General features: G+C 38.3%; 10 protein-coding genes across 10 annotated transcripts; 7 read left to right on the top strand and 3 right to left on the bottom strand.

Moving 5' to 3' along the window:
* Nucleotides 1-302: 302 nt before the first annotated feature.
* BUD13 (Bud13p) lies at nucleotides 303-1,109 on the top strand (the record flags this gene model as incomplete). Its single annotated transcript, XM_456081.1, has 1 exon — nucleotides 303-1,109. One exon carries the CDS (start codon nucleotides 303-305, stop codon nucleotides 1,107-1,109), a length of 807 nt encoding a protein of 268 aa, XP_456081.1.
* A 96-nt stretch (nucleotides 1,110-1,205) lies between these two features.
* On the bottom strand, nucleotides 1,206-5,567 carry XRN1 (chromatin-binding exonuclease XRN1; the record flags this gene model as incomplete). The annotated part of the gene is made up of 1 exon (XM_456080.1): nucleotides 1,206-5,567. The coding sequence occupies one exon, from the start codon at nucleotides 5,565-5,567 to the stop codon at nucleotides 1,206-1,208; it is 4,362 nt and encodes a 1,453-aa protein (XP_456080.1).
* A 541-nt stretch (nucleotides 5,568-6,108) lies between these two features.
* Nucleotides 6,109-7,326, top strand: NUP49 (FG-nucleoporin NUP49; the record flags this gene model as incomplete). The annotated part of the gene is made up of 1 exon (XM_456079.1): nucleotides 6,109-7,326. The coding sequence occupies one exon, from the start codon at nucleotides 6,109-6,111 to the stop codon at nucleotides 7,324-7,326; it is 1,218 nt and encodes a 405-aa protein (XP_456079.1).
* Nucleotides 7,327-7,835: 509 nt separating this feature from the next.
* On the top strand, nucleotides 7,836-8,795 carry KLLA0_F22341g (uncharacterized protein; the record flags this gene model as incomplete). Its single annotated transcript, XM_456078.1, has 1 exon — nucleotides 7,836-8,795. One exon carries the CDS (start codon nucleotides 7,836-7,838, stop codon nucleotides 8,793-8,795), a length of 960 nt encoding a protein of 319 aa, XP_456078.1.
* A 782-nt stretch (nucleotides 8,796-9,577) lies between these two features.
* Nucleotides 9,578-10,189, top strand: KLLA0_F22319g (uncharacterized protein; the record flags this gene model as incomplete). Its single annotated transcript, XM_456077.1, has 1 exon — nucleotides 9,578-10,189. One exon carries the CDS (start codon nucleotides 9,578-9,580, stop codon nucleotides 10,187-10,189), a length of 612 nt encoding a protein of 203 aa, XP_456077.1.
* Nucleotides 10,190-11,254: 1,065 nt separating this feature from the next.
* On the top strand, nucleotides 11,255-13,354 carry KNS1 (serine/threonine protein kinase KNS1; the record flags this gene model as incomplete). The annotated part of the gene is made up of 1 exon (XM_456076.1): nucleotides 11,255-13,354. One exon carries the CDS (start codon nucleotides 11,255-11,257, stop codon nucleotides 13,352-13,354), a length of 2,100 nt encoding a protein of 699 aa, XP_456076.1.
* Nucleotides 13,355-13,817: 463 nt separating this feature from the next.
* Nucleotides 13,818-16,145, bottom strand: VIR1 (Vir1p; the record flags this gene model as incomplete). The annotated part of the gene is made up of 1 exon (XM_456075.1): nucleotides 13,818-16,145. One exon carries the CDS (start codon nucleotides 16,143-16,145, stop codon nucleotides 13,818-13,820), a length of 2,328 nt encoding a protein of 775 aa, XP_456075.1.
* A 538-nt stretch (nucleotides 16,146-16,683) lies between these two features.
* On the top strand, nucleotides 16,684-17,340 carry PNC1 (nicotinamidase; the record flags this gene model as incomplete). The annotated part of the gene is made up of 1 exon (XM_456073.1): nucleotides 16,684-17,340. One exon carries the CDS (start codon nucleotides 16,684-16,686, stop codon nucleotides 17,338-17,340), a length of 657 nt encoding a protein of 218 aa, XP_456073.1.
* Nucleotides 17,341-17,940: 600 nt separating this feature from the next.
* OCH1 (initiation-specific alpha-1,6-mannosyltransferase) lies at nucleotides 17,941-19,302 on the top strand (the record flags this gene model as incomplete). The annotated part of the gene is made up of 1 exon (XM_456072.1): nucleotides 17,941-19,302. The coding sequence occupies one exon, from the start codon at nucleotides 17,941-17,943 to the stop codon at nucleotides 19,300-19,302; it is 1,362 nt and encodes a 453-aa protein (XP_456072.1).
* A 165-nt stretch (nucleotides 19,303-19,467) lies between these two features.
* On the bottom strand, nucleotides 19,468-21,774 carry KLLA0_F22198g (class I SAM-dependent methyltransferase; the record flags this gene model as incomplete). Its single annotated transcript, XM_456071.2, has 1 exon — nucleotides 19,468-21,774. The coding sequence occupies one exon, from the start codon at nucleotides 21,772-21,774 to the stop codon at nucleotides 19,468-19,470; it is 2,307 nt and encodes a 768-aa protein (XP_456071.2).
* Nucleotides 21,775-22,118: the final 344 nt, after the last annotated feature.

Below are 22,118 nucleotides of genomic sequence, written 5' to 3'. Positions count from 1 at the left end.
GCAGTAAAGATTCTTGCCAAGCAGAATCCTGAGAACTCAATATGTGTCCACAGTAAGGGTCTAACAAACTAGCTACAGTACAAAGTGGTGACGCGAAACCTTAGCTCTTTATCGAACTAACAGTTACATTGTTGATATTTTATGCTTTTTTCTGGAAAAGAAAACCTTATTTTGATTTCAGATTAAGGCTAACATGGCTATAGAGCTCCCCAACAGAAGCAGATTCTCAGATGTTTACATAGCTGTAGAGCTTATCACAGCATTTAGGGTGGGTAGAATTGCAAACCGACCCAATTAATATAATGTCACTTAACGATTTTTTGGCGAAGTCTTACGGCTCAAAGCACGGTAAAGAGAAGACGAAAAAGTCTAAGGATAAGTCATCACACAGAAAGAGCGATGAGTCTAAAAGAGTCACATCAAGAAATATTGATATTATTGACAAGGCTAATCTTATTACTGAAGAAAACAAGAAGGCTGCAAGCTCAAATAAAACAGGAAAGTCTCTTTGGAAAAACCTTGAAACTGAAAAGTTGGAACTTGTACAACACGTTGATGTCGACAAAAAGGACGATAGTAAGGAAAGGATGTCGTCAGGCGCCTTTGCTGGGTTACAGACAGCAGAAGAGATGGAAAAGCAGATCGCAGAAAAGGAAAAACTTTCTATGCAAAAATCAGGGCTTCTCAAGAAGAATCAGAACACAGTATATAGAGACGAAAAAGGTAAGGTAATAGATGGATACGAAGAAGAATTGAAACTTCGAGAAAAGGCTAATTTGACAGCGAAAGTACGTAAGGAAGAAGAACTTAAAATACGAAATATAGGCGAAGTACAAATATCAAAACTTGATCGCAAAACTGAGAAAAGTGCATTATTATCAACCGAAGATCCATTGAATCAAGGAAACACCCTGCGAGGAACGAATACGTCACTGTTGGGTCGAAGGCTTTACGAGAAAAACTTTCCAGAAAATCGGTTCGGTATCGTTCCCGGTTATAGATGGGATGGAGTTGATAGATCAAATGGGTTTGAAACTAAGTGGTTTGCTAAGAGTCACGATATCGCTGATCAAAAAATAAAGGAACAAACAACAAACCGGGAATTTTGAAAAGTTGAACCTGAAAGTGTCTCTATTCTTATATACTAAGCATTATTTACTGAAGTGATATAATATTTACTGTTAATAGTCCATTCAAACCAACATTCAGGTTTCAGTTTTTTTAGGAGAATTTTTGAAATGACCACCCCTCCCGGAGGCACCACGACCACGATTACTACGGCCACGACGACCGCCACGAGAATGAGAAGATCTCTTTGTATCATCTGAGTCTTTATTCTCCACATTTGCTGTACGTCCATTCTCATCTCTAATTAGGAGATTCTTAAGATTCCTGGATGCCTCTTTATCTAATGGTGGATTTTGTACAGGTTGTGACTGAGGAGGAGCTGCATAAGCAATATGCTCATTATTCGGAATGAAAGGCGGCTGCATCATAAGAGGATGAGGAATACCACCAGGAACCATATGTGGGGGAACAGTGAAATTGTAAGGCAGAGAATTTGCTGGAGGTGGTTGAATTTGCTGTTGAGAACCTGGTTTGATTTGGTTCAAGACGGCATTGAACACGTTGTTAGCAGCCGAAGGATTTAAAGTGTTAACTGCTATTTGCGGAGCGGATCCAGATTCGGTATTTGATTCCGCGTTATCCTTCTTGATATGATTTAACAACTCATGGGCTTGCTTTTTTTTGAGTTCCTCCACTCTCTTCTTTTTTGCGAGGGCGACTTGCTTATCATTAGGAACTGCTTTTGGTTTCTTATCAGCACTCTTCGATGCCTTTGAATGATATACCAATTGTCTATCAGACAAGTTTAATAAGAAGGAAGAGTCCAATCCCAAACCACGTCTGGTCTGCAACCTACCACCAAAGTTGTTTCCTGCAATTATTTCATTGTCAAATAGAACTTGGATTGAGACGTTCTTGCCAATTGAAGTGTAGCCAACGACAGTACCTTTGCTGTGAAGTGGAACCTTGCCTGAATCTTGAATGTACATTACCCTATCACCTAAGTGGAACCTTTGGGAGCGCAATAGAACATATGACGATTCCGCATTTAAGATTGCCTCACGTGGGACCTTAGCTAATTTCTTCTGCTCGCTTGAATCTGGTAAAGAAACGTATTTTATGATTTCAGATTCAACAGCTGCCATCGAAGCCTTGGTTAGCGAATCACTTTCCAAAGACACCACCACGAATGGTTTTCTTGCTTCTGAGAGCCAATCAGCCACTGTTTTCAAAATGGAATCAGCTTCCGCGCTAGATTTGTTAGGGAAGAGATCAGTGATCGATGGAATTGCTTGTTCCTTCGAGTTAGAAAGTTTCGCAAAGAACTCAGGGAATGTAGATCTGAACTGCTCTAACAAACCAAGAGCGACGTCAGAGTATTCCCATTTGTTTGAGCTGCATCTGGCATAACCGAGAACTTTTTGATTTCTTGCTTTGAATTTGATCATCAAACCGACGTTATGGCTTTTCTTTTTAGAATCATTGACCAAATATCTTGAAGTAATTTTTGACAAGAAGAGAGGGTGGACACGAGCTATTTTTGAAAACACTTGTGTTGGGTAGAATCTCAAGGCTTGAGAATCCAATTTCGCTCTAACTTTTCCGATGTTAGGCTCTGCTCTGAGAGAACCCTTTTTGACTGTAAGTTTTAATCTAGTCTCACTATTATAACCATCAACGGTCGCCTCCCCACCATACGCATAATCACCTAAAAACACAACTTTTGAACCTTTTGGAAATTCTTTATTAATTGGTAACGGCTCTTTTTCAATATATCTTTCGTCCTTATTTTTTACGTCCTCTACGATTAATTGTAAAGGATAGTATTCGATAGTTTCATTGAAAGACTTAGAATAGGAACCATCAGAGTTTCTCACCAATCCATTTACTGGAACCACTTTAGCCAAAGCAGAAATGTCATCCAAAAGAATGGCCTTTGTCCTTTGATAATTCGATTTGAGAGTCATCTTCAACTCTCTAAATTCTTTCCTTTCAAAATCCTGAGGCTTTCTTTCAATGACCTTTGTTAATTTGCCTGACTTAACTCCTTCATACACAGTTTCCTCTGTAATCAACGACAAAAGTTTAGATTCTCTTAGAAACGGCCATCTTGAATAAACAATCTTACCCATATGTCTTTTTGCTAGATCTGACAGAGAGATGCCATTTTCCTTGTAAAGGTCCTGAATATGCAACACCATAGATTGTTGTTTAGAAGGGAAATTGAAGACAACAGAAGAATTATAAGCAAGCTCTGCAGTTAGTGGTAGTGTCTTTAGGGATGGGAAACCGGCCAAAGAGCTAGCTCCGAGTTTAGCGCCCTTTGGCAAACCAAATAAGAACTTAACGTTTTCCATCGATTCTGGAATGAATTCCCTTTCGATACAATGATTGTGTTCAATATCATTAAACAACCCCGCTAGTGGTGTTTTGTAAACTGTGTCTACCTGAGGATTGAATATGAAAATCAGATCAGTTCCGAACGAATTTCTTTTCTTTTCATCCGGAGAAAGCTTAGCATCATAAGGAGCCATTGCTTCTACTAAACGCTTTTGATCCACGAATGAAATTTTGACGACAGCTTCCCAGTCTGCTGTTTTGCCATTTAGATCCAACTCTACTTCGTTAGGATAGAAGTCCAAGATAGGAGAGTGTTCATCATACATGAGTGGTCTGTACACAACTGGAATCAAATTCTTTGATCTCTCAGGCAAGACGGCCATCAATTGTTGGAAGGGCTTGAAAGGCTGTCCCTTGTGAAATTCTATGTTCTGATCTATACCTTTGATCACATCTGATATACGAGGAGCGTAATGATATCTGTAATACCAGGACCAAGATGGACATCCACGATAATAGTAGTATAAAACCCATTGTAAACCTCCGACATAGTTTTCTGTCATTTCTTTTAGACTATCAGTATCATTGATGGAAAAATCTAATTTATCTTTATAGTATTGATCTTTCCACTCAACGAATCTCTCGCTATAAATTTCACGCTCTTCTTCTAATTCTTCTTCAGATGCAATAATAATACCTTGTTCATATTTCTTAATAGAACGTCTTGTTTCGTGAATACGGGCTTCATGCTCTTCATCTGTTTCTTGCACATTGATGGAGTCTAAATCCAACTTGAAGTAGTACAAATCTTTTGATTTAGAATGAGCAAGAATTAAACCCAAATCAAATGCGAATTCCTTCAAGAAATCCAGGTTGGCCCGAACCAATTCTTTATCCTCAAGAGGGAAAATTTCGAAATCGGCATCCTGTAATTCAGAAGTGACCTTCCGTTGAACGGTTTTCAATAACCATGGTTTTACGGCGCCAATCAATTTCTTTTGTTGTTTCATCAACAACTTTTTACCCATCCTAGTACGTTTACGCTCACCTTCCAAGGAAATATTTTCAAGTTGTTGATTGAACCATTCAACGTCAATATCTTTCTTCTCAAAGTTAAGGTATTCAAAATCGGACAAGTACTTCAACCAAATGGAAAATCTTGCCAAATTTATCTTACCTTGTTCATTAATGTAACCATCCATATGTTGGAGAGCTTCTTTAAAAGTTTGTAATAGCACAGGGAATGCACCTTTTTTCAAATGCAAATCGGGCAAATTTGGTAAGAAATCATTACCGATGGTAAATAATACAAAGATGAAATCATCTAATACTCTTTCAAAGTCGTATTCAAACTGCACAGAATCTGTTATTTCTTCGAACTCTAATGCCAAATATTCTCTCAAGATAGACAAATGCAACAAGAAGAAGTTCTGTGTTTCTAGAGTTTTCACAGAAGACGAACGTTTACCAAAAGTAACTTCTTCTCTTAATAAACAAAAGTGGTGATCATGGGTGGATAAACCTAGGATGATCAAATCAGCATCTAACCCGTAGATACAATGTCTTGTATTTGGATTGTAATCCTCTTGTGCTCTAATTGCTCTGATGTAATCCATGATCTTATGTTCACCTTCACCAGGAACCTCATGCCCGGAGAAAATAACCTTCACGTTCTGCCATCTGGTATCGTTGGTGATCTTGTCATGGATGAAATATTTCAAATTCTCGGTTAATTTTGCCATAAATTCTGTTCCTGGGGTAATAGCGTTGGAATCAAATGGCTCTCCCTTAGGCAACTCGTCACCATTTTCAATGGCCTTCTGCAAAGCCTTTTCGGCATCCATGGCAGTTCTGAATCTACGAGCTCTTTGTTGGTTCATCTTTGCTCTTGGGGCCACACCATCGATTGCCATATAAAATGTCTGTTTTGGTTTAATAGTATGGAAAAGATGATCAATATAACTGAAAATTTTGGAATAAACTTCTTCCTCTGATAGTCTTGAATTCACCTCGCTACCATCACCATGCGTACAATTATGCAAAATAGAATTCATATCCAAGTACAAATTGTCGAACTCTGGAATCTGTGATCCATCGATCAATTGAGAAATTTGAGGCCATCTCTCAGAGATGAAATGAAAGAATTTTGGAATACCCATTTTTAGTTAAGCCACAAACCGTAATTAATTGAACACTTTCTGAGGTTTGCTTTACTGACTTTTTTCCTCCAACAATAGAAAAGATCAACAACAACTGGGATTGGATAGTACCAGTAGTATACGTTGCCGAACAATGAGTAACCACTTTTAGTGAATTGTTATAATATACCCTGATATGGATGAAAGACCCTGAAAGTACATTAACCAAAGCTACTGTTTAGTAACATAATCGTTAAGGTAATTTGGTAATTCTTTCCAATGTTCAATCGGAATATTTTTCTTGGTGGTGGCAAAATTTTTTGAGACGAGGTTTATGGGTTACCCGGATCCATAAGTTCAAGCTTTTTTTTCTTGTTTTATACTCTTTGATGGAAGAGTTGAAAACATTTTGAATATGGAAACTGAGAAAGTAAACAGATGAGGTTAAAAAGAAAGATGGAGAGAGCAGAATTGAGACACCAATTGATACTGAACAGTAAGTTGAATTAACTGAATTTACGGCGTGTAAATATCTAATACTCTTATTACTGATAGAAACGAAATGTTTGGCCGTTCTTCTTCTACAGGTCCTCCAGTAGGACCAAGCACAGGAGGAGGATTATTTGGGAATACGGGCAACCAGCAAAGCACTAGCGGTGGTCTTTTTGGTAATAACAATGCCACATCAGGTAACACTGGAGGAGGGTTATTTGGAAACAATAACAATACAGCGACACAGACTGGCGGAGGATTATTTGGCAGTAATCCAGCAGGCACCAACAACAATACGAACCAAACCGCAGGAGGACTTTTCGGAAGTTCTAATAATACAGCCACTGGCTCCACAGGTGGCCTATTTGGTAACTCAGGAGCCGGGTCTGGCGGAGGCTTATTCGGGAATAAGTCAGCACAACCACAGACCACTGGTTTTGGAAGCTCTGGAACTGGAGGAGGATTATTTGGATCCAAACCAGCACAACCACAGACTACCGGTTTCGGAGGCTCTGCAACTGGTGGAGGATTGTTTGGATCCAAACCAACTACCGGAGGCCCATTCGGAAATCAACAACAGCAATCCCAACAATCTGGTTTAGGAATGTTTGGACAAACACAAAATCAATTTCAACAGCCACCACAACAACAGATACAACAGACTCAACAGAGTGCCATTAATTTCATTAACCAATTAGCTATCACGCCGATGACCAAGATATCGGAGCTTCCGATTCAAATTCGTCAAGAAATCGAACAATTGGACCAATTCATTAGAACGCAAGTGTCTTTATCCAAACATCTTGAAGCTGATCTACAAGATCAAACTGAACTATTGGATTCAATCCCTCGTGACATCAAGTATCTACAAAAATTGCATTTCAACGCAACAAGATCACTATCATCAGATTTGAAACGAATCGATGCCATCAAGACACTAGTGGATAAAGATGTTAAACAATTGGAAAATTTTGCTATAATGTTGCAACAACTAGTCAGTAAGGGATTCAAAATATCAAACGTTGAGATAGATAAGTTCTTCCAGGAAAAATTAATCACATACAAACACAAATTAAATGACTACAACGACACTCTAAGCAATATTGACGACGCAGTGTCAGGTCTAGAGAATGATCTCTTTGGGAACGATTCATCCGAAGATGATGATACCAAGGTCGGTGTTAACATTATCGTCAGCGTTCTAATCGAAGAGTTCAAACTATTCATGGATACAGCTGAAAGAATAGCAGAACTGCATCAGAAGTGTAAAGAAATAATAGTTAAATAGTCGATATTATTCTTTTAATACTATAAAAAAAGAAAGCGTTCAAGAACATATTACCTATTGATGCAGATCACTAACTCCTGCACATGCACTGCACCTGCACCGCATCTGCCACTTGTCTCTTCGCAGTCTTCTCTTCTCAGGCTCCCTTTATCTTCCCTTCCTTATTTAGGTCAATGAGTTGTGAAAAAAGGGAATTTGATACGACAAATATAAAAGGAATAAGGATTAAAAAATGGTTAACAAGGAGTAACAGTTTTCCCGGAAACGAAAATGTGAAACAAAGAACAAAGGAAAGGCGTCCTGGTTTTGTGATTATACTCAAGAAATATATATAGGACTGATAAGAATTTTAGAACGTTGCTGGCAACTAACTATCATTATTGGAATATCAGAGACATATTAAGTGTGACATTTTAGTATTAATTCTGTCAGTATAAACTTATTGTAGATCAAGCTTCAGGCGTAAAATCAAGGAGCTAGGAGATTTTTTTTTTGATTAAAGCGAAGCGATGGCTGAAGTAAAAGATAGATGTACATCAGTGGATGGAAATGACACTTGGGGGGTCGTTGGTGGTGTGGACGGTACATATTCCATCAGGGATCTTGACGCTGGTGAAATGGACGATATTTTATCGGTGACAAGCAGCGACTTAGAGGATTCCGCAGTGTTGCAGAATAAGAAAGGGAGCGTTAATCATAGTAACAATACTACGTCGTTATCCACGCCACTGGATTCATTATCCAACGTTGCGCCTGCAAAGACAACAGCAAGGAGCAATACATGGACAGCGCGCTTGACGAAACTTCAATCCGTTATTCTTGGAATTTCGTTGGTGGCCGGTCTCATCAACATGGGCCTCTTGACCGTTTTCATCCGTGATATTAACAGTTTTACTAAAAACAACGAGTTAGAGTGTAGTTCACTAGCTTTCAAGGACAGATTGGCTTGTCAATTTGATGCATACATGGGCCATAGGGCCCATGCATACGAAGCAGCATACGTGAAGAAAACGCCACTTCCATCCACTTTAGCATCATATTACCCTAGCTTCCCTTCTCTTGAGCAATATTACGAAGTATGTCAGAAGAAGTTGAAATTTACTTATGCAGCAACTTCTAACTGGGTCAGTACAACGGTGAGGCGTGAAAACTTCGAAAGCGTTAAGGAATGGACGAAGAATGCGAAGGAAACAGCAGAAGACCGGATCACTGCTTTCTACTCGCTAACTAAACAGAGATTCGATAGCTACAAGGAGACGCAATGGCCCCGTCAACGACAATCACTATTCAAGTTCAGAGTAAATTTACAAGCTGCTATCCATAGGTACCAGAGAAAAATGAGGAAAATGTACCCACTTGAATTCCCACATTTGCGCAAGTTTTCCGTGCCTAGGATTTGGTACAAATCCTCTGATAAGCTTCGCCACCAATACCATAAAATACTTGATCTCTTAAGGGTAAGAATGTGATGTGTGATTCAGGGTAAAATTTGATATATACCATACGTAAACAGTTTTTCCAGGATATATATGTATGTGTATTTCGTTTCTAAAGTATGTCTTCATCAGGCCTACAGCACAGAGGTTCTCTCCCAGTTATGACGGAACATCTTGGGCCAGATCATGTCTATTTCCCCGTCGCATGTCCGGGTAACAGGAGGGGTAATCGTCCAAAATCAGATTTCGGGGATGCAAATGACTTTCAGACCTTTTTAAAAAACCCAGGGCGTCCCGAAATGATAACTAGCTTATCAGCCAACACGTGAATTTCCCACGTGGAACCAAATACGCCGAACATGGATCTGCGTAATGTTAATAAGGTACCTCATCTTAAGTAAAACGAAAAGGAAATTGTTAGAAAAGCACGGTCTTTATCAAGAAAAGACCGTGCATGGTGCTGCATGTGGGTTCAAGTTCACGTGGTAATGATTGGAAAGTACTGCGTACTTTGTTGGGAATTAATTTTTGTTCTCTTCCACTCGAGGGACCACGAGTCATGAGCAAGGGAAAAACGTGTTTTATATATGCCAATCATAACGGCAATCTAGTGACATTCTTGGTAGGTTTCTAGTAAACCCGCTTGGCACATGTCTGAAGCCATGTAACAGTGTATAAATATATATATATATATGCATATAAAAAGCATTTTCTTTACGGGAGTTGACCAGCGGAGGAGACGTAAAAGGCCGTGGGATAAGATCAGCACACGCTGACGCAAATAAAAAGATAACATAAAAATAAAACCAAACATAATGGATAAGAAGATGATTTTACCACTACCCAAGAGCCCAAAGGAAATGGCAGAAAATCGAGGCAGAGCGACACTAAGTTGTAACCAATTTTCGCTTCTTCCATCCATTCGTAACTTAGTAAACTACACAGACACAGACAATTTCGATGATACACCAAGGACGTTACCTCCAATAACTAAACTCTCGATAAGTCCCCCGTTGACCATTGCCGATGAGAAAAAAGTAAAAGCTGAAAATAAGATAGACACAAGTGACGCAATATTTAGGCCCAGAGCCCACTCAGACTCTTCATGCTCTTCCACAGATTCATTGTCTGAGTTAGATTTCAAACAATTGCAAGAAAAGCTACTGCACGATAGACCAGAACCCGGGTACATCCACGAATGGAACCAAAAGCAAGGACGTGGGGCTCGTTACAAGAAGAAAATACACTGTAAGAAATGCCACATTTGCGGGAAAGAATTCTCTCGTCCAAGCACTTTGAAAACACATATAGTGGTGCATTCACAGGCGAAACCGTTCAAATGTACATATCTTGATTGTAACAAGAGCTACAATGTCAAGAGCAATTTACGAAGACACGAGAAGAAACACAAGTGCCACAAGTGTTGATTTTTATCTTTAACCTTAAAGGATAATAAGCTTTTGAACTTTTTTATACAAATCGTATACTACAATATGATGCAGAATGAAATACAGGTAATTAGGATGGTATATTTTATATTTACATATTTATACATATAAAGCACACAGATATGTGCATTGGTATATGTATATTACGGTAAATAAGAGCGAAGATCTCAGTGTCACACGACACATCCGTAAATAATGATGATACATGGCCCAAAACTTGTTTTGTTTCGAGGAGGGCCCAGACCCTGTTGAACGGCCTTGGGTGTTATCATAATCATTATTGTTACCCTCCCGAGAATCTTACAGAAACATGAAATTCCAGTCACCCAGCAAAGACGTACCCACTTTATAATTACGTACCACCATCATCCGTAACCCTTGCAAAGCCGCTTCAGAAGAGAGCAGCTCGGTAGCTGAGGTTTATCGGGATCAGGTTAGGCTGGCTGCCCATGCAACTCTTGCTCGCACGCTCATAAGAAGCTAGCAAACCACGTTCTTTTTTATAGCTATATATGGACAACAACCAACGTTTAATAATCAATAACCCACGTAGCCGTATTGCATCTAACGACGTATTGTTTCTCCTCTTACTGCCGTTTCTTGGGAAAAAATTGCACTTGAGTGTTTTTGCCAAATTTTTTTTTTTTTTTTTTTTGAATCATCGGTTGGCAGGGTAAAATTTCCGTTCTGATGGATTCTCCCCTCGAAATGATTAAACCATGATTCTTCACTAATTTAATTAATCTCCAAGAATAAATACATATACTATATATAAATGACGGTGTTTGCCAAGTATTATTTTAGCAGACCACTTGTTCAGCAAAGCTAAACAGACATTTAAAGAGAGAGCAGGTACGTTTCATCGAGGTATAGTGTTAGCTGGACGAGGGATTTGCGCTTATCATTGAAAGATTAGCAATTTAAAAATAAAATAACATTGCAGGAGAGGGATCAAGGTCTCCTTTCTAAAGTAAAGAAAAAGCATAGGACAAGTGCACATTTTTTAATTGAGAAATTGCTTCTTCCACCGCAGGAAACTAATTTATGACGATGGCCTCAAAGAATTTTGCTGCCAAGAGGAAAAGAACCAGGACTTTGGAAGGCATTAATGAAAGCTCGACACTGAGATCACAATATATGGATGGACACATGTCAGATCCTATAATGACGGCAGCTGCGGCCGCAGCCGCAGCCGCAGCTGCAGATGTCTCAACGTCTTCTGCTTCAAATACTGGACGGATGCAGAATCCGTTCATCGAGGAATTTATGTCATCCAACAACGATCCAATGACGGCAGATTCGTTAAGGGGCACGCTTCTGTTGGATGTTGACAGACAGGGCCAGAATTCAGGATCTTTTGTTACCGGTATCGCTGCTAATAATAGGAATAGTAAACAAAATGAAAACGGGAACGGATTTGATCTTGTAGATTTGGACGACAGTGCCGTGGAGTTTGTCAATAGTGTCAACTATACGAGTGCCAAAAAGGTAAAGAAGCAAAGAACAGTCTCTTTACCACAATTACCGCATGCAAGACTACTCTACGAACCCAGAAATACGGATAGGAGGACACAGAATGATGACGAGTTATTGCATGTCAGCGGTACTACGACGCAAACTGTTGATGGGAACAAGTTGATTAAATTGCCATTGATCAGATCTTTGTCTCCGGTACCTGTTGCTGATTTCAGATTGGGAAAAAATGGTGGTATGCAAAACAATAACCAGGACCAGAACTTTGACATCTCAAATTCTGCCTCGAAATCTCCATCCAGGTTCACCAAAATTTTAAAGAAATCTCCGCTATTGGGCTCCCATCAGGACAAATTACGTTCTATGGATAGATTCAAAACTGATGAGGAAGGTCATTATGTATACCAGGAGAATGACATTTTTGCCAAGAACAGATTCCAGGCTATGCAGCTTTTGGGACAGGGTACTTTTGGGAAAGTGGTAAAGTGCAAGGACTATTTAAACGATATCACTGTTGCTGTCAAAATCATAAGAGCTGTCGATAGATATCGGCAAGCTGCAAAGACAGAACTACGTGTCTTGCAGACTATAAAGGAAAATGACAGGAGTGGCCAATATCAATGCTTGCTGTTGCGAGAATTCTTCGATTACAAGAATCACATATGCTTGGTCACTGATTTATACGGCAGGTCCGTGTATGACTTTATGACAAACAATGGATATGCAAGGTTCCCTGGTTCCCATGTTCAAGCTATCGGTAAACAGTTGGTACGTTCTGTGTGCTTCTTGCATGATTTAGGAATAATACATACTGATTTGAAACCGGAGAATATATTGATATGTGATGAAACTTGCGTGGAACAGTCACTTCCAATGGAAATCATAGACTCTTTAACTGAAAGAAGGAAACTGGCTAGCGGTGGAAAGAGAAAAATACTCATAAATCCTGAGGTGAAATTAATTGATTTTGGAAGTGCTGTATTCTACAATGAATACCATCCACCTGTCGTTTCAACGCGTCACTACAGAGCTCCTGAAATTGTTTTAGGGCTTGGATGGTCTTTCCCATGCGATATCTGGTCAATAGCATGTGTATTGGTTGAGCTAGTTACTGGCGAGTCACTCTATCCAATTCATGAAAATACAGAGCATATGGCTATGATGCAACGTATCAACAATGAAAAATTCCCTAAAAAGATGGTTGAAAAAATGTTCTTCAAAGTTGAAAACAAGTATGGCAGCATCCCAACTGATTTGCAAACTTCAGTTGTAAAATATTTCGACAGACAAACAGGAGAATTAAGGTGGCCTCTCCGGAATTCAAAAGGTCAAGTCATTACCAAAGAAAAGTCATGGAAAAGAATTTTGGCAACATGTGACAGGCTGGATGTTTTTATCTCCAAAAAGTTACAAATGGACTATGGATCTTGGCTGGAGATTCACTGGGATATGCAGTTAGAGGACAACTGGCGTCTAATTTTATCAAAAAATATTGATTCCAGAAATATTGATAAGAACGTTTTCATGTTTTGGTATTATTTCGTTGATTTATGTCGTAAGATGTTTGAATTTGATCCAACGAAAAGAATAACGGCGAAGGAAGTGATTGAACATGAGTGGTTCAACATTGGGATTTTAGATGAAGGTATTTCACACTACGGAAGATTATAGGTAATTATGTTTTTTTTTCTTTCATTTCTCTTATTTTTTTATTTTTTCATCATGTTTGTGCAACATTAGGATTAGGGTCGAACTTATACTTTTCTTCCTTCCAATTTCTTCCAAGATTAATTCGCTTGAGTACAGACGGTTTTTCTAGCTCAAGTTAACTTCATTCTTATTCAATCTACTATTTTATTTTTTTTGTAATTATTATACTTTATCTACTGAATGAATTTTTTTACCTATCGTCTCATAATCATTTCGTTATTCTTTTCAAGGTTCTCTCCTAAAATGGTTGGTTATAAAGAGGGAGCATAAATCAAAATGGCGAGAGATCGTAAGGGTCCGTTGATCGCAGCATTCTATGATTTTATAATCAAATTTACGTGATTAAGATCTTTCTTACTCGAAATTTGTCATTTTTTGACGTTCCTGTCGTTCAATTTGCCGCGAATTATAGCGAGTTAGTTATTCAACGCTGCTCAAAATCATCAACATGTACACTTTTAGTCCTGCTATTATTGACTGCTCTATTATGCCCGCCTAGGATGTAGCTTTTGCCAGTATTAACAAGTTTCGTGGAGTTTACCTGATTGTATTGTGACACTGGAGGTGGGGAGCTCCAGTTCTGCACCATCTGGGCTTTTGATTGCTGATCGCTGTTAAACACTCCCGAAAAGCAATCTGCAAACGAAGTATTCATACCTGCAGAAACCCCGGATGTTGTTCTAACACTGACAGGTTTGAATCCATAGCTGCTGAGAGAAGGATGCACGGGATATTGTGGACTTTGTTCAATCTTCTTCGGTGTGCGGGTATGCATACTAGTATCTTGTGGAACGAAAGAGCTTGCGTTAGTGTTGAATTTTGATCTTACCTTAGGATGTGAAATGCCTTCCTTGGATGGTTGTTTCGTTTTTTCCATAAGTAGCTCAAACAAGTCACCAAGTACTACTGTTTTTCTAAGGATTTCTGGTTGCGGTTGCTTGAAGATTTCTGTGAAGAAAGGACTATACAATTTTGATCCATCATTCCATAATACGATGTAATCAAGCAAACCATGAGTTGTCAGTTCATTTGCTAAGCATAACTGTAAGATCCATTGTCCATCACTCTCAAAGAAGATATGGCGTAATATTATCATAGAGATGTCCTGAAAGAGCAAACTTTCTATGCTTACCTGGGACACAAACTTGATAAGATGGTACAATCCATTGTTCCCATGATTGTCAATGATACACTCAATTTGTTTAATAGATTGCCTGAATAACTGCTTTGCATCTACTAGAGCTGCTTCAGTATTCAAAAAAGTCCTACTAGCGCCGTCAGTCTCGAGTAATTTTTGGGATAACAAAAGCACTGTAAAAAGAGGAACGAAGTAAATTGTGAAATGCATTGATACTGTCTTATTTTGTACATCAGAAATGCAATTTGACATAGCTTGCGATCCGAGACATAGTGGATTTAAGCCAATATTTCCATAGTAGGTTAAAAGTGCTCCATTTAAAGATAAAGTGAGTTGCATACACTCAAAAATGTTACTAAAGTTCTCTTGAAAACTGTTAATCATTTGTCCTTTTTCAATCCTGTTGTCATCAAATCCAAATACTGCCCTAGATACTGGTGGAATCTTTGGACTCAAATCTTCAAACCATGCTGGGATGGCCAAGTTCGTTAATTGTCTGTACCAAAGGGAATTAGTTTCCATTTCATAACCGTTATTAATGCATTCCATTACATTAATACAGTATTTCGATAAAATATATTGCAAAAGGTTAATTAAAGACGGCAATGACTGCGTTGTTCCCATTTTTCCAAGAGTATGGTGCACTTCTGATATTTGATTTGACATGATACACTTTTCCCACACATGTCCCAAAGAAACTCTTAGTAACAGTAACAGATGAGATTCCTCTAAGAGTTCTAGTTCCGGATGATCGACAATCTCCATGATCACTTGCAAATAGAATTCTCCATTATCATGAAAGAGTTGTTCGAAGGTGTGATTGTTCATAGAATTGCTGGAAAAAGATATGACAGTTCCTTGCAAGTCTTTATTCAACCATTTAAAGAACTTTAAGGATCTTCTAATGAATTTGAGAGATAGATATTGTGTGGCTTCCGTCTTAATATTTAATAAGGCCTTCAACCTTCTAGGATAAACTTGAAAGTTTGCAATTGCCATATCCAATTCATGACGTTGCACAGTTTTAATTAGTATTCTTTCCTGTACCAAAAAATGAACAACGTCAAAATCTTTACAATTATTCCTAAAAGAGTCGATCCACGATTTCCAAGACGGAATCCATGAATTTAATATGACATCTCCCAAGTTAAGGTCTAAGAATCGCATTACCTTTGCATCCAATGTTTTGAAAGTCTGTAATTGGAAAATTATATCGTAGAACCCGGGAACATGATCTTTATGGGGTCGTAAACTGCAAGTCTTAAGGAATAATAAATTCAAATTAGAATTTTCTTCAAGTTGACTAATGAATTGAAATACAAGTGTTTGAAGTGATTCATTTACGGAACAATAAGTAAACGCTACTCCAAACAAATCAATACCTTCTTCAACGGCATCAACCATAGAAACAGAAACCAATAATCTGGACAATAAATTGTCACATACCGATTGATCGATACATACCGCTTGATTCCCGGCTACTCTTAATATTTCAAGTAATTTATACCAAACATTAATCCTGTGTAAATCGTCTGTCTCTTTAGCCGCCAATATCCGAAATAAGCCATCTAAATTCTGAATTGGTTGTAAACTTATTGAGGATATGCCATCCATCTTTACCAGAAAGAAAGCTTGCTTTTTTTTACAATCAAAGCTCCAAAATATGCCGAAGTAATGTCACTTCTGGCGTTCGGGATAATCATTACTTTATTTCTCTTGATTAAGATCCAAGATAAAACCCCTTAGTTTATATAGTTTCAGAAGATTCTTTTTTCTCAAGATTTAGACGCCCAATACTATGAGACAATAACGAAAAAAGGATCGAAAAATTAAAAAAGGGTTGATCAGTTCGTAGTATAAAGTAGATATGTTTCAGATTGTAAATGCTACGGCCGTACAAAGCAGCAGTGTATCCAATGTATACAAGGCAGGCAATTAGCACCAACCACTGTCTTGACTGTTCATTTTCTGCGGAACGACGAACATTGCTCTCGGTTAGGTAGGTATTTAGTATATAAAGTAGCACATACTTGAAGGGAAAATTGCACTGAAAAAACAAACCGTTTGAAAAATTAGGGAGATAATAAAGGAACGGTGAAAAAACGTGAGACACAAACATCACTAAGTAATCGAGACTCCGTATTTGTTAACGATGGGAGCCCGTGCGTTATTAGTAATTGATATTCAGAACGATTTCTTACCACCAAAAGGATCATTGGCAGTTCAAGATGGTGATACTATCATCGATCCTGTCATCCAGCTTTTGCAAGATCAGGATTGGGACTGTGTTGCCATGACTAAAGACTGGCATCCGCCAGACCACATTTCTTTTGCAAAGAACCATGGATTACCAGATTTCAGTTCATTCACCTACGACTCACCCGTTCCTGGGAGCACCGAGAAACAAAGTGCTACGTTATGGCCAGTCCATTGTGTCCAGGAGACATGGGGCTCTGAGGTTCCGGAAAAATTACTCGCTGAAATTTTAAAGCTCAAGGTGCCACATAAGATTGTCAATAAAGGTTACTTATCGGATCGTGAGTATTATTCCGGATTCAACGATATCTGGAATGATCATCACACTGAACTTGACGCCTTTTTCAAAGAGAATGATGTTACTGAAATCTATGTGGTCGGACTTGCATTCGATTTCTGCGTAAAAAACTCAGCAATAAGCGCTGCAAACCTTGGTTACCATGTAACTATACTCAAGGATTATACTAAAGCTATCGCAAATGATTTGCAATCGATTGAATCGTTCATCCAGGAATTGGCCAAAAATGAGGTCTCAGTTCAAGAGTCCATCTGATCTGGACATGTTATATGGACCGAAACTTCAAAACTATACACAAGACATATAATACCCGCTATGTACACGTCGACCGCTGATTGTATTTATGAACCCCTCTATGAACTCATATCATTGAACTGAACCCTGAATCCATTACTTGCCCTCTGCATCTTCTTTCTCTTGGTCAAACGACCGTATCGCCCGTCTGTCGATTCTGGCCAGTACAAAAGCTTTTTTTAGATTTTTTACTTCGCTAAGGTTGTATAGACCTTTTTTTTTCAGTTTTTCATATATAGTTTCATGCTGAAATCTCATCAAATGATTAACTACCACTGCAAAGAAAAACGCATTCTGTACATATATACATTCTGTACATATATACATTCGTATCATAGATCAAGAGGTGTAGGTTTTAACAACAGTTGGAGCGTGTGCGAAACATTAATTTAATTGGGTTTACTGTTTAGAAAATTGGTTTTTTCTTGCTGTTTGTTGTTTTTTTCTTCATTGAATGATAAAAAGTTCTTAGGGATCGATAGAGAGAATTAATCGTTTGATTCACAAACAACATCCCAAAAACATTAAATTTGTGGGCATTTTCTTAATTTTACAGGCACAATGGGGTTACCAAAGATTTCAAGAAGAACGAGGTACATTATTGTCATTGTGCTGATACTGTACTTATTGTTTTCTGTGCAATGGAATACTGCGAAAGTGAATCACCATTTCTATAACAGCATTGGCACGGTGCTTCCCAGTACAGCTCGCGTGGATCACTTGAACTTGAAAAACTTGGACTTAGCAGGTACGAGCAATAACGGTGATCATTTGATGGATCTACGAGTTCAATTGGCTAGTCAATTCCCCTACGATTCTCGAGTACCCATCCCCAAAAAGGTATGGCAGACCTGGAAGATTGATCCCAGTTCAAAGTCACAGGTTTCTTCCATTTCAAAATGCCAGAATGATTGGAAACATTTCAGTGCATCCGAGGAACCGCCATATCAATACCAATTAATCACAGATGATCAAATGATACCACTTCTAGAGCAGCTATATGGTGGGGTCCCACAAGTGATAAAGGCTTTTGAATCCTTGCCACTTCCAATTCTTAAAGCAGACTTTTTCAGATACTTGATCCTTTATGCAAGAGGTGGTATATATTCTGACATGGATACGTTCCCATTAAAGCCATTGTCGTCATGGCCATCGACTTCTCAGTCCTACTTTTCTAGTTTAAAGAATCCACAAAGGTATAGAAATTCCTTGGACAACCTTGAAACGCTAGAAGCTTCAGAACCTGGCTTTGTCATTGGTATCGAGGCTGATCCGGATAGAAGCGATTGGGCAGAGTGGTACGCCAGGAGAATACAATTCTGTCAGTGGACAATACAATCAAAATCTGGCCATCCATTATTGCGCGAATTGATCACAAATATCACCGCAACAACATTGGAGAGCGTGGCAAATGTTAAAAGCAGCATTCCTTTAGATGATGCTGAAGTATTAAAAGACATTGCAGATGATTATAATGTCAACATGAGGGATAAAAAGAAGTTCAACAAAAATTACAAACATCAACAAAAGAAAACCGCCAAAAATACAGATGGTACCGATATTATGAACTGGACTGGTCCAGGTATTTTTTCAGATGTTATTTTCCAGTATCTTAATAACGTTATCCAGAAGAATGATGACATTTTAATTTTCAATGATAATCTTAATGTTATCAACAAACATGGATCCAAACATGATACAACTATGAGATTCTATAAAGACATTGTTAAAAATTTACAAAACGACAAACCCTCATTGTTCTGGGGATTCTTTTCATTGATGACAGAGCCTATTCTAGTGGACGACATCATGGTACTTCCGATTACTTCTTTCTCACCAGGTATCAGAACAATGGGCGCTAAAGAAGACAACGACGAGATGGCATTTGTTAAGCATATTTTTGAAGGAAGTTGGAAAGACTGAAGATGAAAGCAAAAAGCGAACTCAGTGCAAAGAGACAAAATAAGCATATTACTTCATTCATTTCATTTGTGTATCTTTTTTTTTTTTTTTTTTTTTCAACATTTGTATTTATATTACATCTCATCTTCAAGTTCTATTTATGAAATTGTTTGCCTGTTATGGTCCTTAATTATTCTCCAAATCGAGAGAACTTAATCTACGGTTGTTGCTCTGAGATGCCGTGGAGATTTTTTGACAAACCCAGGTACTGGCATACATGTTAACTCTATCAATACATTTTCCAGGGTATCTTGCACTTACTGCTTTACAACTGAAGCCGAACTTTTCGAAGTTTTTGATATACCATGGGCTTTTAGAGGCAGATCTCAATAATACCCTACCGCGAGAGTTGAGGGCCAACCACAAAGCCTGAATTTCTTCGTCAACATCAGTTCCTTGTGGATCAAACCAATCCATGTGATCCATAATTATAGCAATCGAAACTGTTTTCTTCGACAAACGCTCACAGACATCCTTCAACGTGTCAGTATGAAGTCTAACTCTATCTAGAGGAGATTCAGGACTTTCACGAGAAAGAGACTTGAATCCACCCTCTTTTAGGTAATCAGGACAACTTCTACTCGAATATCTTCCCTTCAATGTCAAATAATAAAAGTAATTATCATCGGAAATCAAAGAATTATCAATAACAGGGTCCAAAGTGTCAATAATATATTGCAATGTTGAAGAGCCCATCATTTTTGCTTGATTACGTGGTACTCCAAGTGCACTCCATAAAAATAACGGGTTTCCAACGAGGATTTTACCCACTACTCTGTTGAAAAGGACCGGCTTTATCTTTTTATCCCAAATAGATCTTTGCTCCTCTAGGGTCTTAGCTTTGCATAGCATATTAACTTCATCTGTAAGATTTGCAACTTTGAATACCCATTTTGCAAGTCTTAATGCCCACTTTGTGAACCCAGTGTCATACAACCCGGCTCCATTAGGATCAAATGTTTTCGTTCCATTTTCGAACCAGTATTGAAATGCGTTTGATGAAAGATATGGCGCCAATTTATTCAGTAAAATATTGTTGAATCTATCAATCTTACCTTCACCAAACATTTGCCACAACTGTGTGAAACTCAAGCTTCTAATCGCTGCTAATTTTAATTCTGTCAAATGTCCTTGACATGGATTTAAATCCACCCCATGAATTCTCTTCGGTGGATTAGGCAAAGTGGCATAGTGCAAAATATTATCACCAGCACTGGTAATAGCCAAAATGGTATCTTCTGGTTGAATATTAAGAATGTTAACATCTTCTCTAGGATCTTCCCATGTGAATGCGTATATATAACTGTTCTTAAATTGGCTGTACTCAGGGTTCACTTCATCATAGTACACTCTCCAATGCTCCTTTTGATAGAACAGAGAAGGATATGGTAAACCTTTTTTAGAATTTTCTAGTGCTGCAATCATAGCTTTGGTCATTGGCTGAGCGTTAGAGGAAGCTGACGTGGTTATAGGTGCGAGGTATGGAGATGTTGGTGCAAGTTCAACAAATCTAGCTTGAAGATGTTGTTCGTGGTCTTTATTGCAACCCAACCAAATGTAGTAGGGAATTTTACCAAGCTTGTAGTTATAACAATTCAATGATTTGATTGTCCCGAATCTATATTCAAGATATTCTCTTCTAGCTGGATCCAAAAACACTTTGTCGAATTCAAACCACAATCTCCAGAATGTACGGAATAGCCAAGGTATATGTCTGTTAACTAGACCACCCAAAGTGTTGGTTCTTCCGACTAGCATAGATTCATTAGTGACACCAAAATCAACACACGAAATGATACCATTCTTAGCATCCAATAAAGATACTGCGTGATCAATGGCCGCATAGAAACTTGGTATCATGCTCAATGAATAAGAAAATGTGATCAACTGAGCTGATTCCTCTGGTATTTCAAAATCGCAAGCATCTCCACAGATCACTTCCACATTTTTCCATCCATGCTCTTTACAACGTTTTCTTGCAACCTCACATAGCGATGGAGAGAGATCAATCAAGTAAATTTTGTCAAACGTTGTATCCAAGTTTGTTAAAAGCGCCATTTGGGAGATATTGAAACCAGTCCCACCCCCGACATCAATCCAGACATTACCTTTCTTTTCAGAGAGGTGAGAAAGAGATAATTTAAGGCTTGTTTCACGACCTTGGAGTAAAACACCCCTTGTACGATCGTAGAGTTTGGCTTGGGATTTATAGAATTGTTCTAAGTTTTCTTGCTGATTATTGTTGCTTGTCACTGACGTAAACGGTTTGAAAAAGCACTGCCAGCAGAATTGTACAACGGAACGGAGAGATTCGCTGAACATAAGAAGAACAACTAGTGGTGTGATAATACCGACACTAGCCCCAACAACCTTTGGAGATTCTCTCATCTTTTCGTTCCACTCTTGCCCGACATGTTTCATATAACCAAACATGACACCAAGGACGTTTTCGTTTAGAAAACTCAACGCTTCCTCTGAAGAAGAGGAGGTAGAGTTCATGGTAAATCAAATTACTGATAACTTGTTCTAATAATTCTGTCTATTAGTTTCTGCTTATATGCTCTTATTCTATGTTCGAGCTACGTTTGACATCAGAGTATTTTTCAGGACCATATTCTGACGTCAAATTATTTTACACATTAAATACATTTCAATTTGGTCTCATGAAAGCTTTCGAAGTCTCATTTATATGGTAATTGATTTAGGAACTATATCGACAGCCAATAATGTATCTGTAAACTGTTTACCACGTCTTTGTCTTTTACTTGTGTTTTAAA

Source organism: Kluyveromyces lactis (assembly GCF_000002515.2).
Source record: "Kluyveromyces lactis strain NRRL Y-1140 chromosome F complete sequence".
In the NCBI taxonomy this organism is placed as follows: Eukaryota; Fungi; Ascomycota; class Saccharomycetes; order Saccharomycetales; family Saccharomycetaceae; genus Kluyveromyces; species Kluyveromyces lactis.
This window is presented reverse-complemented; position numbering and strand designations above follow the sequence as displayed.